Source organism: Sarcophilus harrisii, chromosome 2, assembly GCF_902635505.1.
Source record: "Sarcophilus harrisii chromosome 2, mSarHar1.11, whole genome shotgun sequence".
Taxonomy (NCBI): Eukaryota; Metazoa; Chordata; class Mammalia; order Dasyuromorphia; family Dasyuridae; genus Sarcophilus; species Sarcophilus harrisii.
This window is the reverse complement of record NC_045427.1, coordinates 240,540,777-240,559,060: the sequence shown is the minus strand read 5'-3', so window position 1 is coordinate 240,559,060 and position 18,284 is coordinate 240,540,777. Positions and strand designations below refer to the sequence as shown.

The following is an 18,284-nucleotide window of genomic DNA, read 5'->3' as shown; positions in this document are numbered from 1 at the left end:
TTTGGTCTTTTGGTGGTTATATGGGTAGAGAGTTTTCACTAGGATCAGTGGAGACTTTCCAGAGGAGCCTGTAGCCCAAGACTAATCAACCTGTTATGTAGCCAGGGGAGAAGAGGGATACCAGGTGATAAGTGCATCTTTTTAACACCGAGCTACAAACACCAAGAATGACTAAACCACCACCCACAGAGTATCAAGAATGGCTATTTGGATTTTCACTCAAAATATGTTTTGTGTTTCTATTTTTTGTTTTGTGAAACGAGTCATCCACTTTGATTTATTTATTTTTCTTTAAAAAAATGAAAAAAAAAGACCACCCAAAAACAAAAACCAGAAACAATCTCCATGGTTCCTTCATTATTCCTTCAGAGCCAGAACTAGCTTGGGGTCAGAGAGAGTGCTGCTCATGATGGTTGAAACTTTTGTTTGTTTTTAATCGCTCCTGAGATCGAGGGAATCTGATACATGTACCAAAAGGCACTTTCAATTTTTTTTTTTAAAAACAGTACTTCTGTTCTAAGAAATTCAAGTTAAGACAGAGTGCCTTTCACTCTCCTTAGTCATAAAGCGGATATTGTAATGAGCCATAAACCCTGCTGACACTTAAAAAAAAATGGAGCAGAGACAACAAGTGTTCATGCTAGACAGCTCAATGTTCTGGGGGAAAAAAAAGTAACTCCTAACTCACCACTAAAATAATACAGTCAGCAGGGGGGAGTAATTAAAAAAGCTGCCACTTTTGTACAGCTCTTGCTTCTCTGCTGTCCGTTCGTTTTTGTTTTTTTTTTTTCGATTTTGTTCTGAGAATATGAGGTCAGTTAATCTTCATCTCCTCCTCCATACATGTCCGCAAGTTTCTTGAACCTGGGTCCCCAGTCGTTGAGATAGTCGTAATCTTGGTCCCCAGAGCTGGAAGAGTTCAGAGAACTGACAGAGCCGGCTGTGGAACCACTTCCTTCGTAGTCAAAGACCAGCAGGGAATCATAGGGTGGTGCTGTCGGGTCATTATCTGCGGCTCGCAACCCCTGGATTCACAAAAGACATGGTGTTAAGGAGACAATGGGAACTTCAATGGTGGGGGCGGGGGCAATGGGTAGGATGCCATTGGAGGACGGAATTGCCTGAGTGGTCCCCGAAGCTATTCAAAAGCTCCTCTAGACCACTTCTTTACCTATAAAATGAAAGGGTTGGACCACGTGATTTCTATGCCCCTTCCGATTTTAAGATTTTATGCTATGACTCTGTTTAAGGTAATTATAGGGGATGAAAATATTTAAGAAGATACAAGGGGAGCCGGAAAGACATTAGCACACACAATAGTTAAGGATATGTAGGAGTGGTGGCTATTCTGCTTGTCTTTATTATTCTATAATCTGATAAATTTACAGCAGGCACTGTATAGACAGTTTCCACAGTTTAATCCTCAAGTAGTTTTATTTCTGCAGAACTGCTCTAGGGACATGTTATCCAAAGATCAGAAGGGACCATCCCTGTTACCTCCAAACTGCTCAGAGCACATCTGGAGACCTGGGGCCTAATCTTCCCACTGATATGGAATCTCTACCACAATTGCACCATTCTTTGCCTCAGTTTGCTCACGTGAAAAAAAAAAAAAGACCTATACAAGGTACCTTTGTCCTGAAGGAGTACTATCTTGGCTAGATATAGCATCATTTGGTCTTTTAAAGGATGAAAAACCATTTAATTAACCTTCAAGGACCACATTTTCTACTTTTCCCACCAAAGCTGAGGACAATGTGCACACATTTCACGAATTTGCAGTTTCCAAATGGTTTTTCAAGGCCTTTTATCCTCACTCCAGAAGGAAGGATGTAACTAGTTTATGCTACACACATTTAAATATAAATTCCATTTGCTAAAAACAATTTCTCACACATTCTGGGACAGAAGAGAGAAGATGGGACTGTCTCAAATTAGGAGTCATGTTTCACCTCCTTTTACAGAGACAGGGAATTAGAAGAGTGATGATAACACTTTCTGCATTTTCTGTTGCCTTATCAAGTAGCACAGGGCTAATGACTTTCACCTGACTATTCTCTCAGTGCAAGGTCCTCAACCTCCAGTCACCAAGGGAAGAAATCAGTTTAGAGTTTTGTGGAAAGGCCATGTTCTTTTCAAATATATGTGTGTTTTTCCAAAGCTAAATCCACTGCCTTGACTGGAGGTCAGGAAGCTATAGTATGCTACTAGCTGTGTGACGTGGGGCAAGGCACTCTGGGTTTCAGCTTCTTCTGTTGAATTATACAAACTCTAAGTTGCCTTCTACACCTATTTATATAGTCGATGTTCTAAAGTCCCTTCCAATGATTCTATAGGACACAGGAGGATGTGGAAGTTACCAAGCCATAGGGAGATATCTATCCCCCAGTCTACTCCTTGCCCCCATCCAACTAGACACCAGAGGACCTAGAGCAAGCAAGTCCATGAAGAACCTTTTCTCCTGCCTCAGACCTTTTCCTGTAGAAATTCTGTTGGGATTTCTGCTGTACTTCAACCTTTACACCATCCTCATTGCTCTTTCCTGCCATCTGTGTCCCTTTGGAAGGGAGTTGGGAGGGAACTGAGAACAATCAAAACACTCTGACCCTTTGGTCTACTTTGCTCTTTCCAACAATTGTAGGGTCACACCACTTTAATGAATAGGGGTCATCAACAATAGGTCCCCTGAATCTTACTCTATAGCTGAAACCTCTCATATGTGTCATCTCTTTGAATTAGAATGTGAGCTCCTTGAGAGCTGGAGCTGAATTTTCCATTAGTATCCATATCATTTAGGACAATGTTTGGCACAAGGAAAGCATTTAAATGATGTTTCATCAATCAATCAATTCCAATCCCAACATTCTGTGTTAGGAAGTCCCTTCTTGCTTTACCATTTTGTGATTTTACCATTTTAAAAGAATCTAATTTTGTCAGAGCTCAAGTTGTAAAAACCATGGATAATTTGTGATGTATTAAAAAAAGACCTTTTTTTGTTTTTGTCTCTAGAAACCTTGTGATGAAGAGAGCCATCTACACCCAGAGAGAGGACTGTGGGAATTGAGTGTGATTTACAACATAGCATTTTCACTCTTTTTGTTGTTGTTTGCTTGCATTTTATTTTCATTCTCATTTTTCCTGTTTAATTTGATTTTTCTTTCTTTTTATATTATAGCTTTTTATTTAGAAAACATATATATGGATAATTTTTCAACACTGACCTTTGCAAAATCTTGTGTTCCAAATTTTCCTCTTTCCCCTCACCCCCTCTCCTAAATGGCTGGTATTCTAATACATGTTAAAATATGTTATTGATTTGATTTTTCTTGTGCAGCAAGATAATTGTCTAAATATGTATGCATATATTGGATTTAACATATTTCTACCATGTTTAACATATATTGGATTACTTGTCATCTAGGGGAGGGGATGGGGGAAGGGAGGGAAATTGGAACACAAGATTTTGCAAGGCTTAATATTGAAAAATTATCCATGCATATGTTTTGAAAATAAAAAGCTTTAATAAAAAAAGAAACCTGATTGAACAACAAGCATTATTATTATTAGGAGAATTTTATTATGCTTAGAAATTACCTGCCTGAACAACCAATAGATGGAAAAATCATAGGGTGCTGTTTTACTGATGCATAGATACGTGTATGTATGTATATATGCTATGTATATATTTATGTATGTGTAATATATCTGGGTATATATATATATATATATATATATATATATATATATATATATATTTCTCTTTCTGGCTTTGAAAGAAGGAGAAGCATCACATTGTATACTTCACTTTTGTTTGGACTACAACTGAACTACTAGCTTCAACTCAATTAAAAAACATATCATTGTTAAGTCCCAATTATATGTAGTGGGCTCTAGGGATACAAGGAAAAAAGCATAACAATTCCTACTCTCTCATGTAACTTACTTTCTACTGTGGTGGGGATAATGTCTAAATTATAAGCAGTCATAAGTTTTCTTTCTAAGAGAAACTTTTGACTCTAATAAAAAAAAATTGGGGTAAATTAAGAGACTTTCCACTTAAGTCTGGGGTAAAAATGAGGTACCAGCCAACTAGCAAATGTGATACCTAATTGTGCCAGAGGGTTCTGATACTCCTACATTTCTATAAAGCCTTCTTTTAAGTGTATTTTTATTTACCATGATTATTAAAGTATTATAATTACTTATTTTTAAACATTATTTATTAAATAGGAAAAGCATAAGTGACTGATAAAAAATGTACTCCATATTTTCTCTACTCATTTGGCCATTCTCATGGAAAGTCTAGTTATATGTTTGAACTGTGAGATTGTACTCTAGGAACTGCAGATTTTCCTACTGGCAGTTTATTTATTACATCCTAGTATTTAGATGATAGTGTTAGAAAAATAGGAATAGATTCTGGGTTACTAGTCTGGTAATCAATCTCAAATTGATAAAAGTAATCAATCCCAAAGTGATGGCCAATGGAATGTCTCATGGTAGAATCCACATGTCAGGGTAAAGTCAATTGGGGGAAGTTTTTAGTTAGGAGGCCTTTTAGATCTCTTATAAAAGCAGCTAATGGAGGGAAAAGGACCTACATATGCAAAAATGTCTGTGGCAGCTCTGTTTTGTGGTGGCAAGGATTTAGAAATTGAGGGTATGGTCATCAACTGGGTAACAGGTGAATAAGTTGTGATATTTGAATGTAATGCAATACTGTTATCCTATAAGAAAGGAGAAGCAGACTGATTTCAGAAAAATCTGGAAAGACCTACATATATTGTGCTGAGTGAAATGAGCAGAACTAGGAAAACGTTCTACACATTAAAAAAAAAAAAGTCATGTGACGAGCAACTGTGATGGATTTGGCTCTCTTCAACAATGCAGTGATTCAAGGCAATTCCATTAGACTTGGGATGGAAAATGCCAAGAATATCCAGAAGGTGAACTATGGAGACTGAACACAGATCGAGGCAAACTATTTTCACCTTTTTTTTCTTTTTTTTTTGTGGCTTTTCCCTTTTCTTTTGATTTTTCTTCCACAACATGATTAATATAGAAATATATTTAAAATTATTGTATAAATATAATTTATAATGTATTGCTGGAATTCAAAAGGTTACAAAAATGAATGTTGAAAATTAACTTTACATGTGTTTGGAAAAAATAAAATATGACTAAGTGGAAAAACAAAACCAAAAGCAGGTAGGTGCTGAGGTGGATAAGAGTACTAGGCCTAGAGTCAGGAAGACAAGAGTTCAAATTCACCTCAGGCATTTAGCTGTTGGATCCCAGGAAAGTCACTCAGTACCCTCCAGAACTGGTTTCTCCATTTTTAACAAATAGACAATAAAAGCATCTACCCTGAAGGTTTTTTGTGAGGATCAAATGAGATTATATTGTAAAGTGCTTAGCACATAGTAGGTTTCTTAATAAATATTTGTTCCTTCCTCACCTCTCTAAGAAGTGCCATTAGGAGACACTCCCTTCTGTCTACAGGTATAGCCGGCCCTCTTATTTTAATACCAAGGCCAACTTCTTAGCCTTTTCATCTCAAAGGACGCACATTCATTTGTTTTGACAAGGAAAACAAGAAGGACTCTCTGGGCTAGGAGCCAAATCTCTAAGAATCATGGTCAGTGGAAGCTTTGAGGCAATTCAGTCCAGAGTGTCTCCAGATGCAAGTTGGCATCTGCAGCATGAAGTCCAGAATTGCATTTTGGAATCATGCTTGGCTTTGGCATTTGACATATCTATAATATTTTCTTTCAAGAAGTCTGGGCAAATTTTGTCTTTACAGCTGGATACCATCCGGCTCCATGTCTATGTCTAACTTTCATTCTATCCTGTTAGTTCATCCCCCCCCCTTCAGAGTTTCAGGAAATGCTCACCTCATTGATGAAGTCACCAATATCTCCTGGGTGGGGGACAACTGGCCGGATGGGGTACTGGGGCTCAGCCCCCACTGGCCTCTCATCCACCCGCCTTACACCTGGTGCTTTATTTAATACATGGTCCATTGTCTCTGGTTGTTGAAGTTGGCTTAGGTCATAATCCTAAAATAAGGAAAGATGTGCAGAGTTACTAGGGAGGATTTTGTTCATGGTCATTAAATAATAACAATTATAATGGTAATACTTCTAATCTATACAGTCTTTAATAATTTACTGTAATTATTATATTACAAATAATAATAATTATTATTACTATATAATTATATATTACTATAATTATTATATATTATAATAATTAATTATTTACTATAATAATTTACTAATTTAATATGGTTAAATGACTTATGGTCACATAGCTAGCAAATGTTTCATTTCAAAGGGAGATTTCACCAGATTCCAGAGCTTGAAACTAAGCAAACCTGTTCATTCTTCTATATTAACCTTTCCTTCTTTGAGACAATAATACTGAATTAAAAATTAAAGTATCTAAAACTTCAAATCACAAATTTAATACTTAGTTTGAGAAAAGAAAACTTAGGGACATTAGAGTTCCATTCTCTAAGACAGTGGGGACCAATGAATGGAAGCACTTAATACATAGAGAATATGATGGGATTGAGGGAATGGTTTGAAAAGTGGTATAATCAAAAGACTAAAGACAATGGCATCAAAATAAAAGGCAGGCATCCTTAAAATTAACCAGTCCTCAGGACCTGGGAAGGAGTCAGCTGAACTGAGGGAAAACAGTTGTTAGAATTGTACTGTTTATGCATAGAATCAGGTCAGGAAAAATACTTGTAGGGAGAGGTATAAGGTGTTGTGAATGATGATTTTCCTGATACGCAGAATCAACCCAGGATAATTCATTTGAAAGTGGAAAGATGCTAATTATTCCCATCCCCTTCTCATTTAGTTGCAGCCATGTGGTTGAGGGTTCAAATAGGATCAATGTCATCAAATGTGTGAAGAGCTAAACATGGAAGAAAAATTACCAGTATTCTGGAGTGATCCTAGGGGGCAGAATCAGAACCAGTAGAAATTATAAGGAGGTCATTGTCGGCTCGCTATGTAGGGAGTATTTTCTAACCATTAGTTAGAACAAAATGATCTCTTCCATTGTTCAGCAATGAAACAGGATACTTTGGGTGAGCTGGCAGATATTTCACCCTAATCTTCAAAGTATAAGAGTATTTCAAGTGAGGGAGGGAAAAAAGCTGCCCCTATGGAGGCCTTAACTAAACTAAGCTGTCTTTAGCTTGAAGCTCAATTATGAAATAGATCTTGGCTACTACAGCTTTGCAAAGAAAAGAAAGATGAATGGAAGGAATAAAATCCCCAAACACATTTAGACATTTACAAATGAGAACCAGAGAGAGAAATTAAAGCTTATTAGAAGCTGTTAAGGGAGCTATATTTCACTATTCCAAGGCAAGAGATGCTGTGATAGTAGCCATAGGTAGGAGGTCACTAAGGTGGGTAATGATTTCTGTAGGCCTGGAATGCCCTCCCTATAGCCAAATCTGTCCTCAGAGGTTCTGATTATTAGTGTTTCCTCTCACCTTTGAAAAAAAAGCCTGAAGCTTCCTTCCTTCCTTAGCTCTTCTGAGCCATAACCCCCTGTCTTTGGGAATAGTAATGACAATCTCTGACACACACATACAAACATGTGTGTATATATTTGCGTGTGTGTGTATATATATATATATATATATATATATATATATACATATATATACACATATAGGTAAAAGTTCAGCTTATATACCATTTCAATATTTTGATATATTATTAATAATAATGATGATAATAACAATGAACACATATATAGTACTTTAAGATTTACAGAAAAGCTTCATATATGTTCTCTTTTAATATTCTCAACCATTCTGTGTGGTAGCTGCTATGATTATACCCATTTTATGGTTGAGGAAATTGAGGCAGGAAGAGATCAAGTGACTTTGCTGGGAGTCACACAGGTAGTGTTTGAATTCAGGTTTTTCTGGTTCCAAGTGAGGGAGTCTATCTACTATACTATCTTATTGCCATCAATGAAAAAGGGTGACAATCCTGGAAGGGGAGAAGAGCAGTGATTATCACACTCTTTTTACAGATGAGGAAACTGTTACCAAAGAGGGGAAATAATTTGATTAGAAGAACACCCAGTGAGTTAGTGCTGTGAGCTTAACTACTGAGCATGGCAGAGAGAGAGCTGGGCCAAAAGGAGGCATTAATTAAGAATATAGCTTCCCAGGGTGTGAGCACCTGAAACTTAGGGACCGTGTTTTTCTTTTCCTCCAAAGCAAATCCAAATACTACATTTTTTCAATGAAGGAAAAAGAGGTCCAGGGCATCAAGGGGACTTGCCCAGGATCACGTAGAAAGTAAATGTCAGAGATATGAACCCAGGTCCTCTGACTGTGATGGAGTCAATGTTCTTTCCATAATGTTTATTGAATTGAATGAAGAGAGAGGAGAGAGTTAGCATTTTCTTGAAGGAGATGGGACTCCAAAGGATGGTTAGCATTTTGAGAGGTGAGTGCAAAGTACTCTAGTGATGGAAATTTTTTCTCAAATGCCATTTGATCTTTTGTAGCCTTAGCCTCTTTTTTGAACACCGAGCAGTCCAAAGGGATGGAGCAACAAGGAGAGAGACTTGAGAGTGAGCCTGGATCCTCTCACCTGGTCTTCTTCACCCCCACCTTCCTCATCATATTTCAGGATATTGTCTCTGACGTCATCCTCAGGATCAATGAGAAGCTGCTTGGTATGCCGCTCCTTCTCCCGGCGTTTCATCCATACCACAAACAGCAGAACCATAGCTACAATGAGACACAACAAGTATGTGAGAACTTTGTTTGCAAAAGGCAATATTGGGTTTTTAAAAAAATTCCTTTAATTCCTTTCTCCTTGCTTTTGTCCGTGCATTCCTTCCTTCTCCTTTCAGCTCAAATCCCTTATGTGTCTAAGAAAGGAGAGCTGAATTTAGAGTCAGAGACCTGAATTTTATTTCTAGTTCTGCTACTTACTAACTATATAATTATGGACAGTTACTTAAATGGCCTTGGTTTCCTCCTCTTTAAAATGAAGAAACTGGACTAGAAGGGTATTTTCTTGGTACTCTGTGCAAAAGAGAGATACCTAAGGTATTACATAAGAAATACCTATAATAGACTGTTGATATCTTGTACTTCCTTGATGAAGAGGTCAAATCTTGAGGGGAAAATTGGCTGTAGCTTCTTGCTGGCCATCAGCATCAGAAGAAAGAAGTACCTCTAGTCTTTGGGTCCAATTTTATTACAGCAATGTTTGTACTAGAGTTAGAATTTAATCTCATTATAAGCAGCATCAGTACTAGATGTTTAAAAATTTCTGGTCTGAGTGAGCAAATAGAATAGAAAGTCAGAAATCTACAGTTGGAAGAGATTGTAGAGATCATTCAGTCCAATGCATTTCTTTTATGGAGGAGGAAACCAAAGATGGAATTTTAAAGATCATATTAATAGTAAATAATAGAATTGGGAATTTGATACCAATATCCACAGGCTTTTTTGCTTTTAAAAGTATTAGCACCTTAATTACATCTCCCATACATCTGCCACTCTGTTTTCTTGTGTCTCCCTCTTCCTTCTTTCTCAGTTTCTTTAGTTTTCCTTCCTTCTTTCCTTCCTTCCTTCCTCCCTCCCTCCTTCCCTCCCTTCCTTCCTTTCTTCCTTCCTTCTTTCTTTCCTTCCTTCCTTCCTTCCTTCCTTCCTTCCTTCCTTCCTTCCTTCCTTCCTTCCTTCCTTCCTTCCTTCCTTCCTTCCTTCCTTCTTTCCCTCTTCCTTCCCTCCCTCCCTCCCTCCCTTCCTCCCTCCCTCTCTCCTTCTTCCCTCCCTCTCTCTCTTCCTCCCTTCCTTCTTTCCTTCTTTCCTTCCTTCCTTCCTCCCTCCCTCCTTCCCTCCCTTCCTTCCTTTCTTCCTTCCTTCTTTCTTTCCTTCCTTCCTTCCTTCCCCTTTCCCCTACCTCAGGCTTTGTCTTCTTTTTTTCTGGATTATTACTCATTCTATCTCTATCTCTGTGTCTGTGTATATCATTCAATTTATCCCTATCAAGAGCATCACCATCCTTCCATTCATCCAGGTTTGTAAAGTAGGAGTCATTCTTAATTTTTCATTCTGTCTCACAACTTATATCCAGTGTTCAAGTCTTATCAATTCTACCTATATAATATCCTTTTTATGCTTTCTCTTTTCTCCATTCTCACATTAACTGCATTATTTCAGACCCTCATTGCCTAGACTTTTGATTTCATTAGCCTCCTCATTTCTCCAGTCTCTAGTCACTGCTGCCTCTATTTCATATTCCATACTGCTGCCAATATGATATTCCTAAAGCACAAAATTGGAATATCACTCCTCTGCTCAGGAAGCTTCAGTGACTCCCTATTAGCTCTAGAGATAAACTATAAATCCATTTATTTGGTACTTATAGCCCCTCACAATTTAGTTCCAACTTTCTTTTCCCACTAGGCTGATTACTTCTCCTTTACACACTTGTATTATAGTTAAACTAATTGCTTTCTGTATATAATGTTCATCTCTCCTCTTTCCTCTGTGTCTTTGTATAGTCTGGAATAGTCTCTCTTGAAACTCCCTTCAAAGTCAACTCTAGAGCTGTATTCTGCAAGAAGCTCTTCCTGATCTCCCTTCCCCCAGTTATTAGTAGTGTTCCCTATCCTGAATTGGGCAACTAAATGGTACAGTAGATAGGACAATGGACCTGGAGTTAGGAAGATCTAAGTTTAAATCCAGTCTTAGACATTTGTGTGACCCTGAGCAAGTCATTTAATTCCTATTTGCCTCAATTCCTCATCTGCAAAATGGGAACACTCTGGAGAAGGAAATGGCAAACCACTCTAGTATCTTTGCCAAGAAAACCCCATGGACAAACTTCATGGGGTTGTGCAGAGTGAGACACAATTAAAACAACTGAACAATCCCCATGGACAAACCTCATGGGGTTGTGCAGAGTGAGACAATTAAAACAACTGAACAATCCCTTATTCCCTTGTATTTATTTTCATTTACAAGGCATATTGATAGAGCATTGTGAAGAAAAAAGTCAGTCTCAAACCCAGGAAATCCTAGATTTAAGGCCTGCCTTTGACTTATATTATGTGACTCAGATCATTGGACCTCAATGTTCCAGGTAAATATCTAAAACTAGAAGTGGCAGAGAAAGTGATGAACCTTTTCGTTAGAGGTAGTTCCCTCAATGGAGAGAGTTTCTTATACCAGTGAATCACAGAAATAGAACCCATGTTGAGTTCACATTCTGCCTCAAAAGCTTCCTAATTGTATAACCATAAGCTCAAATTTCGCTCAAATTTCAGTTTAATCAATCAATCAGTTAATTCACTTAATTTACTTAGTCTCAATTTCCTCATTTGTCAAACATAATAAGCACCTTTGCCATGGGTTGTAAAATGGATTTGCAAACCTTGAAACTGCCTAAGTGCTATTAAGGTTATTGTTATCTTTAGGTACAGTTAATGATTAAATAGATGCTGGTTGAATTGAATTTTTTCTCTCTCTCTTATCTTCTCTGTTCTCTGAAATCTGATCTCCTTGTTTCTTGTCACCTTTGTTTCACACCTTTGTCACTACTACCTTTAAAATAATAATGGTAATAATTCACCATTCCAAGATTTACCAAGGACTTTTCCCACAATGATTCTAAAATTCAGGTACTATAGATATTATTGTGCCCGTTTTACAGATGAGGGAACTGAGGTATAGCTTTTCAACGTGACTTGCTCAGATCGTACAGCCAGTAAATGCTGGAACTTAAAGCCAGCTTGTATGCCTCAGTGTCTAGTGCTCTTTTCTTTGCAAAGTATTACATCTATGTCTTCATGTTCTAATGTCCTCTTCACACAAATGCTCATGTCTTCTACCCAGGGTCTATTCAGAGGCCACCCATCTTTTTAAAGAGCTGTTCCCCAACCCATCTCTTTCATGAAGCCTTGCAATGAGGGCTTATCATGAAAATAAATACAAGGGAATAAGGGATTGTTTAATTGTTTTAATTGTCTCACTCTGCACAACCCCATGAGGTTTGTCCATGGGGATTATTCAGTTGTTTTAATTGTGTCTCACTCTGCACAACCCCATGAAGTTTGTCCATGGGGTTTTCTTGGCAAAGATACTAGAGTGGTTTGCCATTTCCTTCTCCAGAGTGTTCCCATTTTGCAGATGAGGAATTGAGGCAAATAGGAATTAAATGACTTGCTCAGGGTTACACAAGTGTCTAAGACTGGATTTAAACTTAGATCTTCCTAACCCCAGGTCCATTGTCCTATCTATTGTACCATTTAGTTGCCCAATTCAGGATAGGGAACACTACTAATAACTGGGGGAAGGGAGATCATGAAGCCTTGCAATGAGGCCTCATTGATTTCAGGGAATAAAGAGTAGCTAGGGATTGCTACTAAATTTCCATAGCACTTTAGAGTGAATGACACAGCCCAACCCTTCAGTAAGCAAAGAAACCTGCTTATCTTTTGTTGTTTACTTTCTTAATTTTCTTTTTTGCACCTGAACTAGACAGTAAGCCATTGGAGGGAAGATGCAATATGATAATATTTTCAGATCCATAAAAGTGGTGATCCTGATGCTAGGGACATTGCAGATGCTCTAATTATTTCCTTCTTTGTGTGCAGTTATATACTACAAGAGTAGGAATAGGATATAAGCTCCTTCTGGAACTGTTTTATATTTGGTTTTTTGTTGCTCTTTTACCCAGTAGGCCATCTTTCACATAGGCCTTTGTGAAGGAGCTATGATTTTGTTTCTCTCCCTCTTTCCATGGCTTTGAAGAAAAGACCTAGTTTGAGGGAGTTGCCTGAAGCACAGAAAAATTTGTGTCTTGCTCAGTCTCATAGGTAATAGTCTGAGTAGGGTTTAAACCCATCCTAATTATAAATCTTGCATAATGCACCTTTTTGACTTTTACTTTGCATATAGTATATGCTTACTAAATGTATATTGAATGAAAGGCCAGAAAGGTGTCTTCTCTAAACTTTCCAATTTCCTCAGAGCCTAGAACAGTGTTCTATATACAGTAGACACTTAATAAAAATTTGGATTAAAGGATGAATGAAATCCAGAATGGGTGTGATCTCTTGTCAGTATTTGAAGTATCACATAATTTATAAGTAGTGTATTCAAAAGCCAACAGATGGGGGCAGGGTGACCTTGTGTCTCAGACTGTGAGCTCTCCAGGAAGCTTTTGTTGAAGGGAAAAAAGTATAGCACCTCATTTCCTTTTTTTTTTTTTGCAAACTGGGGGACTGTGGGCAAGGAATATTGCATAGACGAGTGGTTCTCAAACTTTTGTTTTCAGTATCTTTATCCTATTAAAAATTACTGAGGATCTCTCCAAAGTGTTTTTGTTTATCTTACCATATACCATATACTTATTCATTTACCATATTGGAAATAAATTCAAATTCAAAAATTTGTAGACCCTCTAAAAGGGTTTCAGAGATCCTCAGGATTCTTTAGACCATACTTTGAGAACCACTGGCATAGTTTGATGATATAATAGAGAAAGACTCGAATCCCACATTAGCTGTGTGACTTTGGGCAAATAGTTAAATCTCTCCTTGCTTTAGTTTTCTCACTTGTATAATAAGGAGTTGGACTCGTGGCTATGACTGGACCTGTGACTCTATGATATACTATCAGGCTCAGATGAGATACTGATTAATTTTGTTGAATTACTTCCCCTTCCTCCCTCTTTCTTTTTCATTCTTTGTTATAAGGGATGGGTTTCTGGGTAGGGGGAGGGGAAAGGCTATTTTCAGAAATGAAGGTGATATGAAAACAAAAGATATCAATGAAAAAATGATATCAAGCCTTCTGCATCGTAGACTTCTCTGTAGCCCAGTCTTTCATTTTCACTTCCTCTCTCTACCCTGCACTAGTGAGATCGGGAGAATGCAGCGGTCCCTGCTCCTTCTGGAAGCTGAGATGAACAGGAGGCTTGCAGTTTACCTCATTTTCTCTCTTTGTTCTGAGAACCCTGGTATTTATGCCCAACACGGAGATGCTGAAGTGACTAGAAGAGGACTGGACAGCTAATTACTGGCACTCAGTGCCAACTGGCTGCTGCCTCATCCTGCTCACGGTGCAGTTTTCAGAGTTCAGCATTTTTTTTTTTTTAATGCTTAGCTGAGATCTGCTTGTGAGCAGTAGAATATAACTCTCCTCTCCGACATAAAACCTCTGAGCTATTTAGTGTGCTTTTAAAGTTCTTTTCTGTTTTCTAAGAGTCATTCACAACAAGCTACCTTCCTGGTATACAAAGGTGGTTTTGTAAGGGCTACACCGGTTTCTAATGTTCCCTTTCTCCACCTGGTGGGAAAGCTGACATCTAAGATGCTGTCAAGACTTCCTTACAGGATAGACTTTTAACATGTCAATAGCCCAAATAGGTCTTGTTCTTGTATTTTATTCCCCCACAGAACAGAAAATAGCATGACTCCAGCTATGAAGTCATTTGGACTCTGTGGAGTCACCTAGAAATCTTTTTTTTTTTTTTTTGTGGTGGGGGGTGGCACAAAAAAAAACATTCTGGATTTGAAGTTAGAAGTTCTGGCTCTATCACTTGTTGCCTGTGTGATCTTATACAAATTGCTAAAACTCTCTGAGCCCAGCTTCTTCATCTATAAAATGAAGTGGCTTGACTAGATAGCCTCTCATATCCCTTTAAATCTAAGACTCTGAGATGATACATTTTATTATACATTTCTTTTTTTTTTAAAAAGTATTTTTGAAAAATATTTCTATCAATTTAACAAAACAAATGGATGAGCTTCTCTTCTCCTGTGACTTGTGATTTTCCTAGCCAGATCCTAACATTTTGGGAACCTAACTAGCAAAGGAAAGAAACAAATATGAAAAAATATCAGGATGCTATAGCGTATTTACTGGAAGGAGCTTTACAAATCATTTAGTTCAATGTCTCTCCTTTCCCCCATTTTACAGATGAAAAAACTGAAGCCCAGAGGGGGTTAAACTCATTTGTCTGATGTCACACAGAGTCAATGGCAGAGTCAGGATAAAGCTTTCAAGCCAATATTCTTTTTCTGAAGATACTAAGTGGTTTGACATTTTTTATTGTTTAGGACTTAGGCTTCAAGAGGAGTTTTGAAGGGTAAAAAAAATCTCTTCTTTTAACAACTCTTTTGATATTTCTCATTTGGTATTTCCCATTTTACTTGGAAGAATGGCTTTATTCTATTGATTAGGCTGTATGGATTCCTGATGAATCTGAGTATCAGGCTTGTCAGTTTGGGTGGATTACTGAATCTCTGGTCAAGTGAGAAGTGTGCCCATCATGTAGAGTGAAAGCAAAGATAATCCCACTGGAATGTGGATTCCTTGAGAGTAGTTATTTTTGTGTTCCAAGTACCTAGAACAGTGCCTGGAACCTAGAATGTGCTTAATAAATGCCTATTGAATCATTAATTGATCTCTCTTTCTGTGTCTCTGTGTCTTTCTCTCTCTCTCTCTCTCTCTCTCTCTCTCTCTCTCTCTCTCTCTTTCTCCTCACACACACATACACACACAGAGCCTTTTCTGGCAGCCCTATTGGCTTGAAGCTGATGGTAGATATTTTGAGCCAGAGGTCAAACATTCTTCATTTAGAGGAAGATTCTGATGTGCCAGGTCACTCTGCCAAGCTCTGTGTAATTTAAAAGTATCAGAATTGGTGAAAACGTCTTGTCTTCACTCCCTCCCTCCAACTGGCATCACTCCCTCCCCAAACCCACTCATCATAAATTACATTTCTTATCCTTCATGTGGCTTTTTCAGCTCTCAAGCATAAAAAAGTCAATTAGACTGACAATGAATGTCAAAATAAGCTTTGCTAATAAAAACCAGCCTTTAAAGAGGGATAATGCATCTGAAAATGAGGAAGGAACCTCTTAAATTCAGTGCCCTTCAGCCGAAGGTAATTTTAGTCAACAGAATGTTCAGGAGGTTACCTTGTACCTTGAAGTTAAGTTTTGTAAAATGGATAAAAAAAAACCTAGAGCCTGAATTTCTTCTTTTTACCATAGTTTTTGATATCTGATACAAACTTTTATAATTTTCTAAAACCTCACAAATATTTTGAAGAGGTATTGATAAGTGAGGAGAAAGACCCAAGCACTGCCTTTCCCTCCCCTCCAATGTGATAAAACTCTGGGAGCCTTTCTGAAGTCAGATCTGGCTAACCCCTTCAGAAACATACACAACGGTGATCAAAATTGAAGTCAGGGTCAAAGGTCTTTAGAGTGACCCTGGGCTTCTAGTTATTCTAAAACACATACACGAGTGCATTATTACATGCTTAGATAAACCAGGGGACAGCAGTGAGAGACCCTGGTGGAAGAGGTAGAGGAGATAGAGGAAGAAGGAACACTGGAGGGCCCCAAAGGGCTGCTGCCTGCATATTCTGATCCCCTTTGCATTTTCATGAGCACTAACATTAACTAAATTTATGCAAATACAAAGATAAAAATGATAACGCTATAACTTTGAGCAGAGCTTGGCACAGTGGGGACAGAAACCTGGGAAGCTGAAAAAAAAATACTCATTGGGGTAAATATTCATTCCCAATGTGCAGGAAGAAGCAGTGGGACTCCCATTAGAGATAACCCAAGTTACGGTTTTCCATCTCTCTGCTTCTCACGCATCCCCTGGCCCAGTGTGTTTAAATGGAGATCTCAGAGCTTATGCCATTAGCTCTGCCTGGCACCCACATGCTGTAGCACATTAGGATAATGTACTCGCTCCAGCCTCGTCCTCCCCCATTTAATCCTTGGCTTGTTTTCCCAATTGTTTTCCACAATAAGATATAACTCTGCTCAGTTCTGATTTCCAAGAAACTATGTATTTCGTCCAACTGTCCTTCCCTCAGAATTCAAGTAGTTCAATCCAAATGCATGGGCCTTGGTTCAATATTGGGATGTTACCAGTGACCACTTCATTGGGTTTTAGATGAGAAGGAACTTTTTCTACCCAATAAAGCAGATTCCTAAAGTTCAAAGAAAATGACTGAAAATAAGAACAGGATATTTCATGGCTTCAAAAGAGATCAAATTTGGATTCTTGGGTTTTCTTGGGCAGCTCCTAGGTAGCTGACTGATGCCTCAGAACAGTGAGTTAGTTCTTCCCTAGAGTGGACAAGGTCAACATTAACCCTGCTTTTAAATGGGGGAAGGACAGATGAACTAGGAGTGAGAAGAAGTTATAGCTTTGTCACTAATTCATTGAGTGACCTTTAGATCTTTTCTTTGACTTCATTTACCTTATCAGTAAGATAATAAAGGCTACTATTTATATGACATTTTTAGATTTACAAAGTGTTTTATGTATATTATATCATTTGAAACTCAAAGAAACTAGGTAAAATAGGTGCTATCATTATCTCCATGTTATAGATGAGGGAATTGAGAGAGATTACATGCCTTTCTCAGGGTCAGGTTCATGAGAAGGGGTAGGATTAGAATCTAAGTTTTGGTGGACTTCAAGTCTATCATGCAACTTAGGTGCCTAAAATGTTCTTAATAGTTCTGATGTTCCATGATTCCATAAGTGGACTCCTGGGAGTCTATACAATTTGCTTCTTCCAATTCCCCCCAATACCCCTGTAGAATATCTCTAAGGGAGTGATGTGTGTGTGTGTGTGTGTGTGTGTGTGTGTGTATCTGTGGGGCATAAGCTCATGGATCATGAGGGACATAACCTCATGAGGGAGGTTAATTTAGGATGACAAAGCAGTTTCTTTATTGATTCCTTAGTCTTGAGATGTCAGCAAAGGATGTTTGTATCAAAAGGATTGACTATTAAGCCACTAAGAGTAGCCCACTCAATGGACCTTAAAGAGATAACCTCTCCTTTTTCTTCTTGCTTGATTTTTTATCCATGATATAGACACCCTTTGTCTCCATGTGAGATTAATAAAGGGACTACTTTATTGTGCCAAAGAGCCAGGTCTTCTAGTGCTGGGCTCCTCTACAGCCAGGGCAGCTCTTTATACTCTATGGATGATCCCCATCAACCTAATCCCTACAACACATATAGGAATTTGGATAGCATAGGTTGCTTTTACCCACTGCAATTCTGATCTACCTATGTCAATGGGCATATCATTACAAAACCTCCCGTTCCCTAGTAGTGAAATCAAGAAAAACCATATGTTCTTTGGCTCTTGTTAGCTCTGACATCATGGAGTGATTTATTTGGTATTTCTCTAATACACTTATTATGGATCAATCAGTTAATCAATTCATGA

The 18,284-nt window shown here is 38.0% G+C and overlaps 1 protein-coding gene across 1 annotated transcript in view; it reads right to left on the bottom strand.

The window, feature by feature from the left end:
- Window positions 1-778: 778 nt before the first annotated feature.
- Window positions 779-18,284, bottom strand: part of CDH4 (cadherin 4) — a 1,212,105-nt gene continuing 1,194,599 nt past the window's right edge. The window contains exons 14-16 of the mRNA XM_031949243.1: window positions 8,637-8,776; window positions 5,895-6,059; window positions 779-1,025 (exon numbers count right to left, since the gene is read on the bottom strand). Of these exons, the coding sequence (XP_031805103.1) occupies window positions 819-1,025; window positions 5,895-6,059; window positions 8,637-8,776 (512 nt within the window). The 3' untranslated portion in view covers window positions 779-818. The remainder of the gene's footprint in view (window positions 1,026-5,894; window positions 6,060-8,636; window positions 8,777-18,284) is intronic.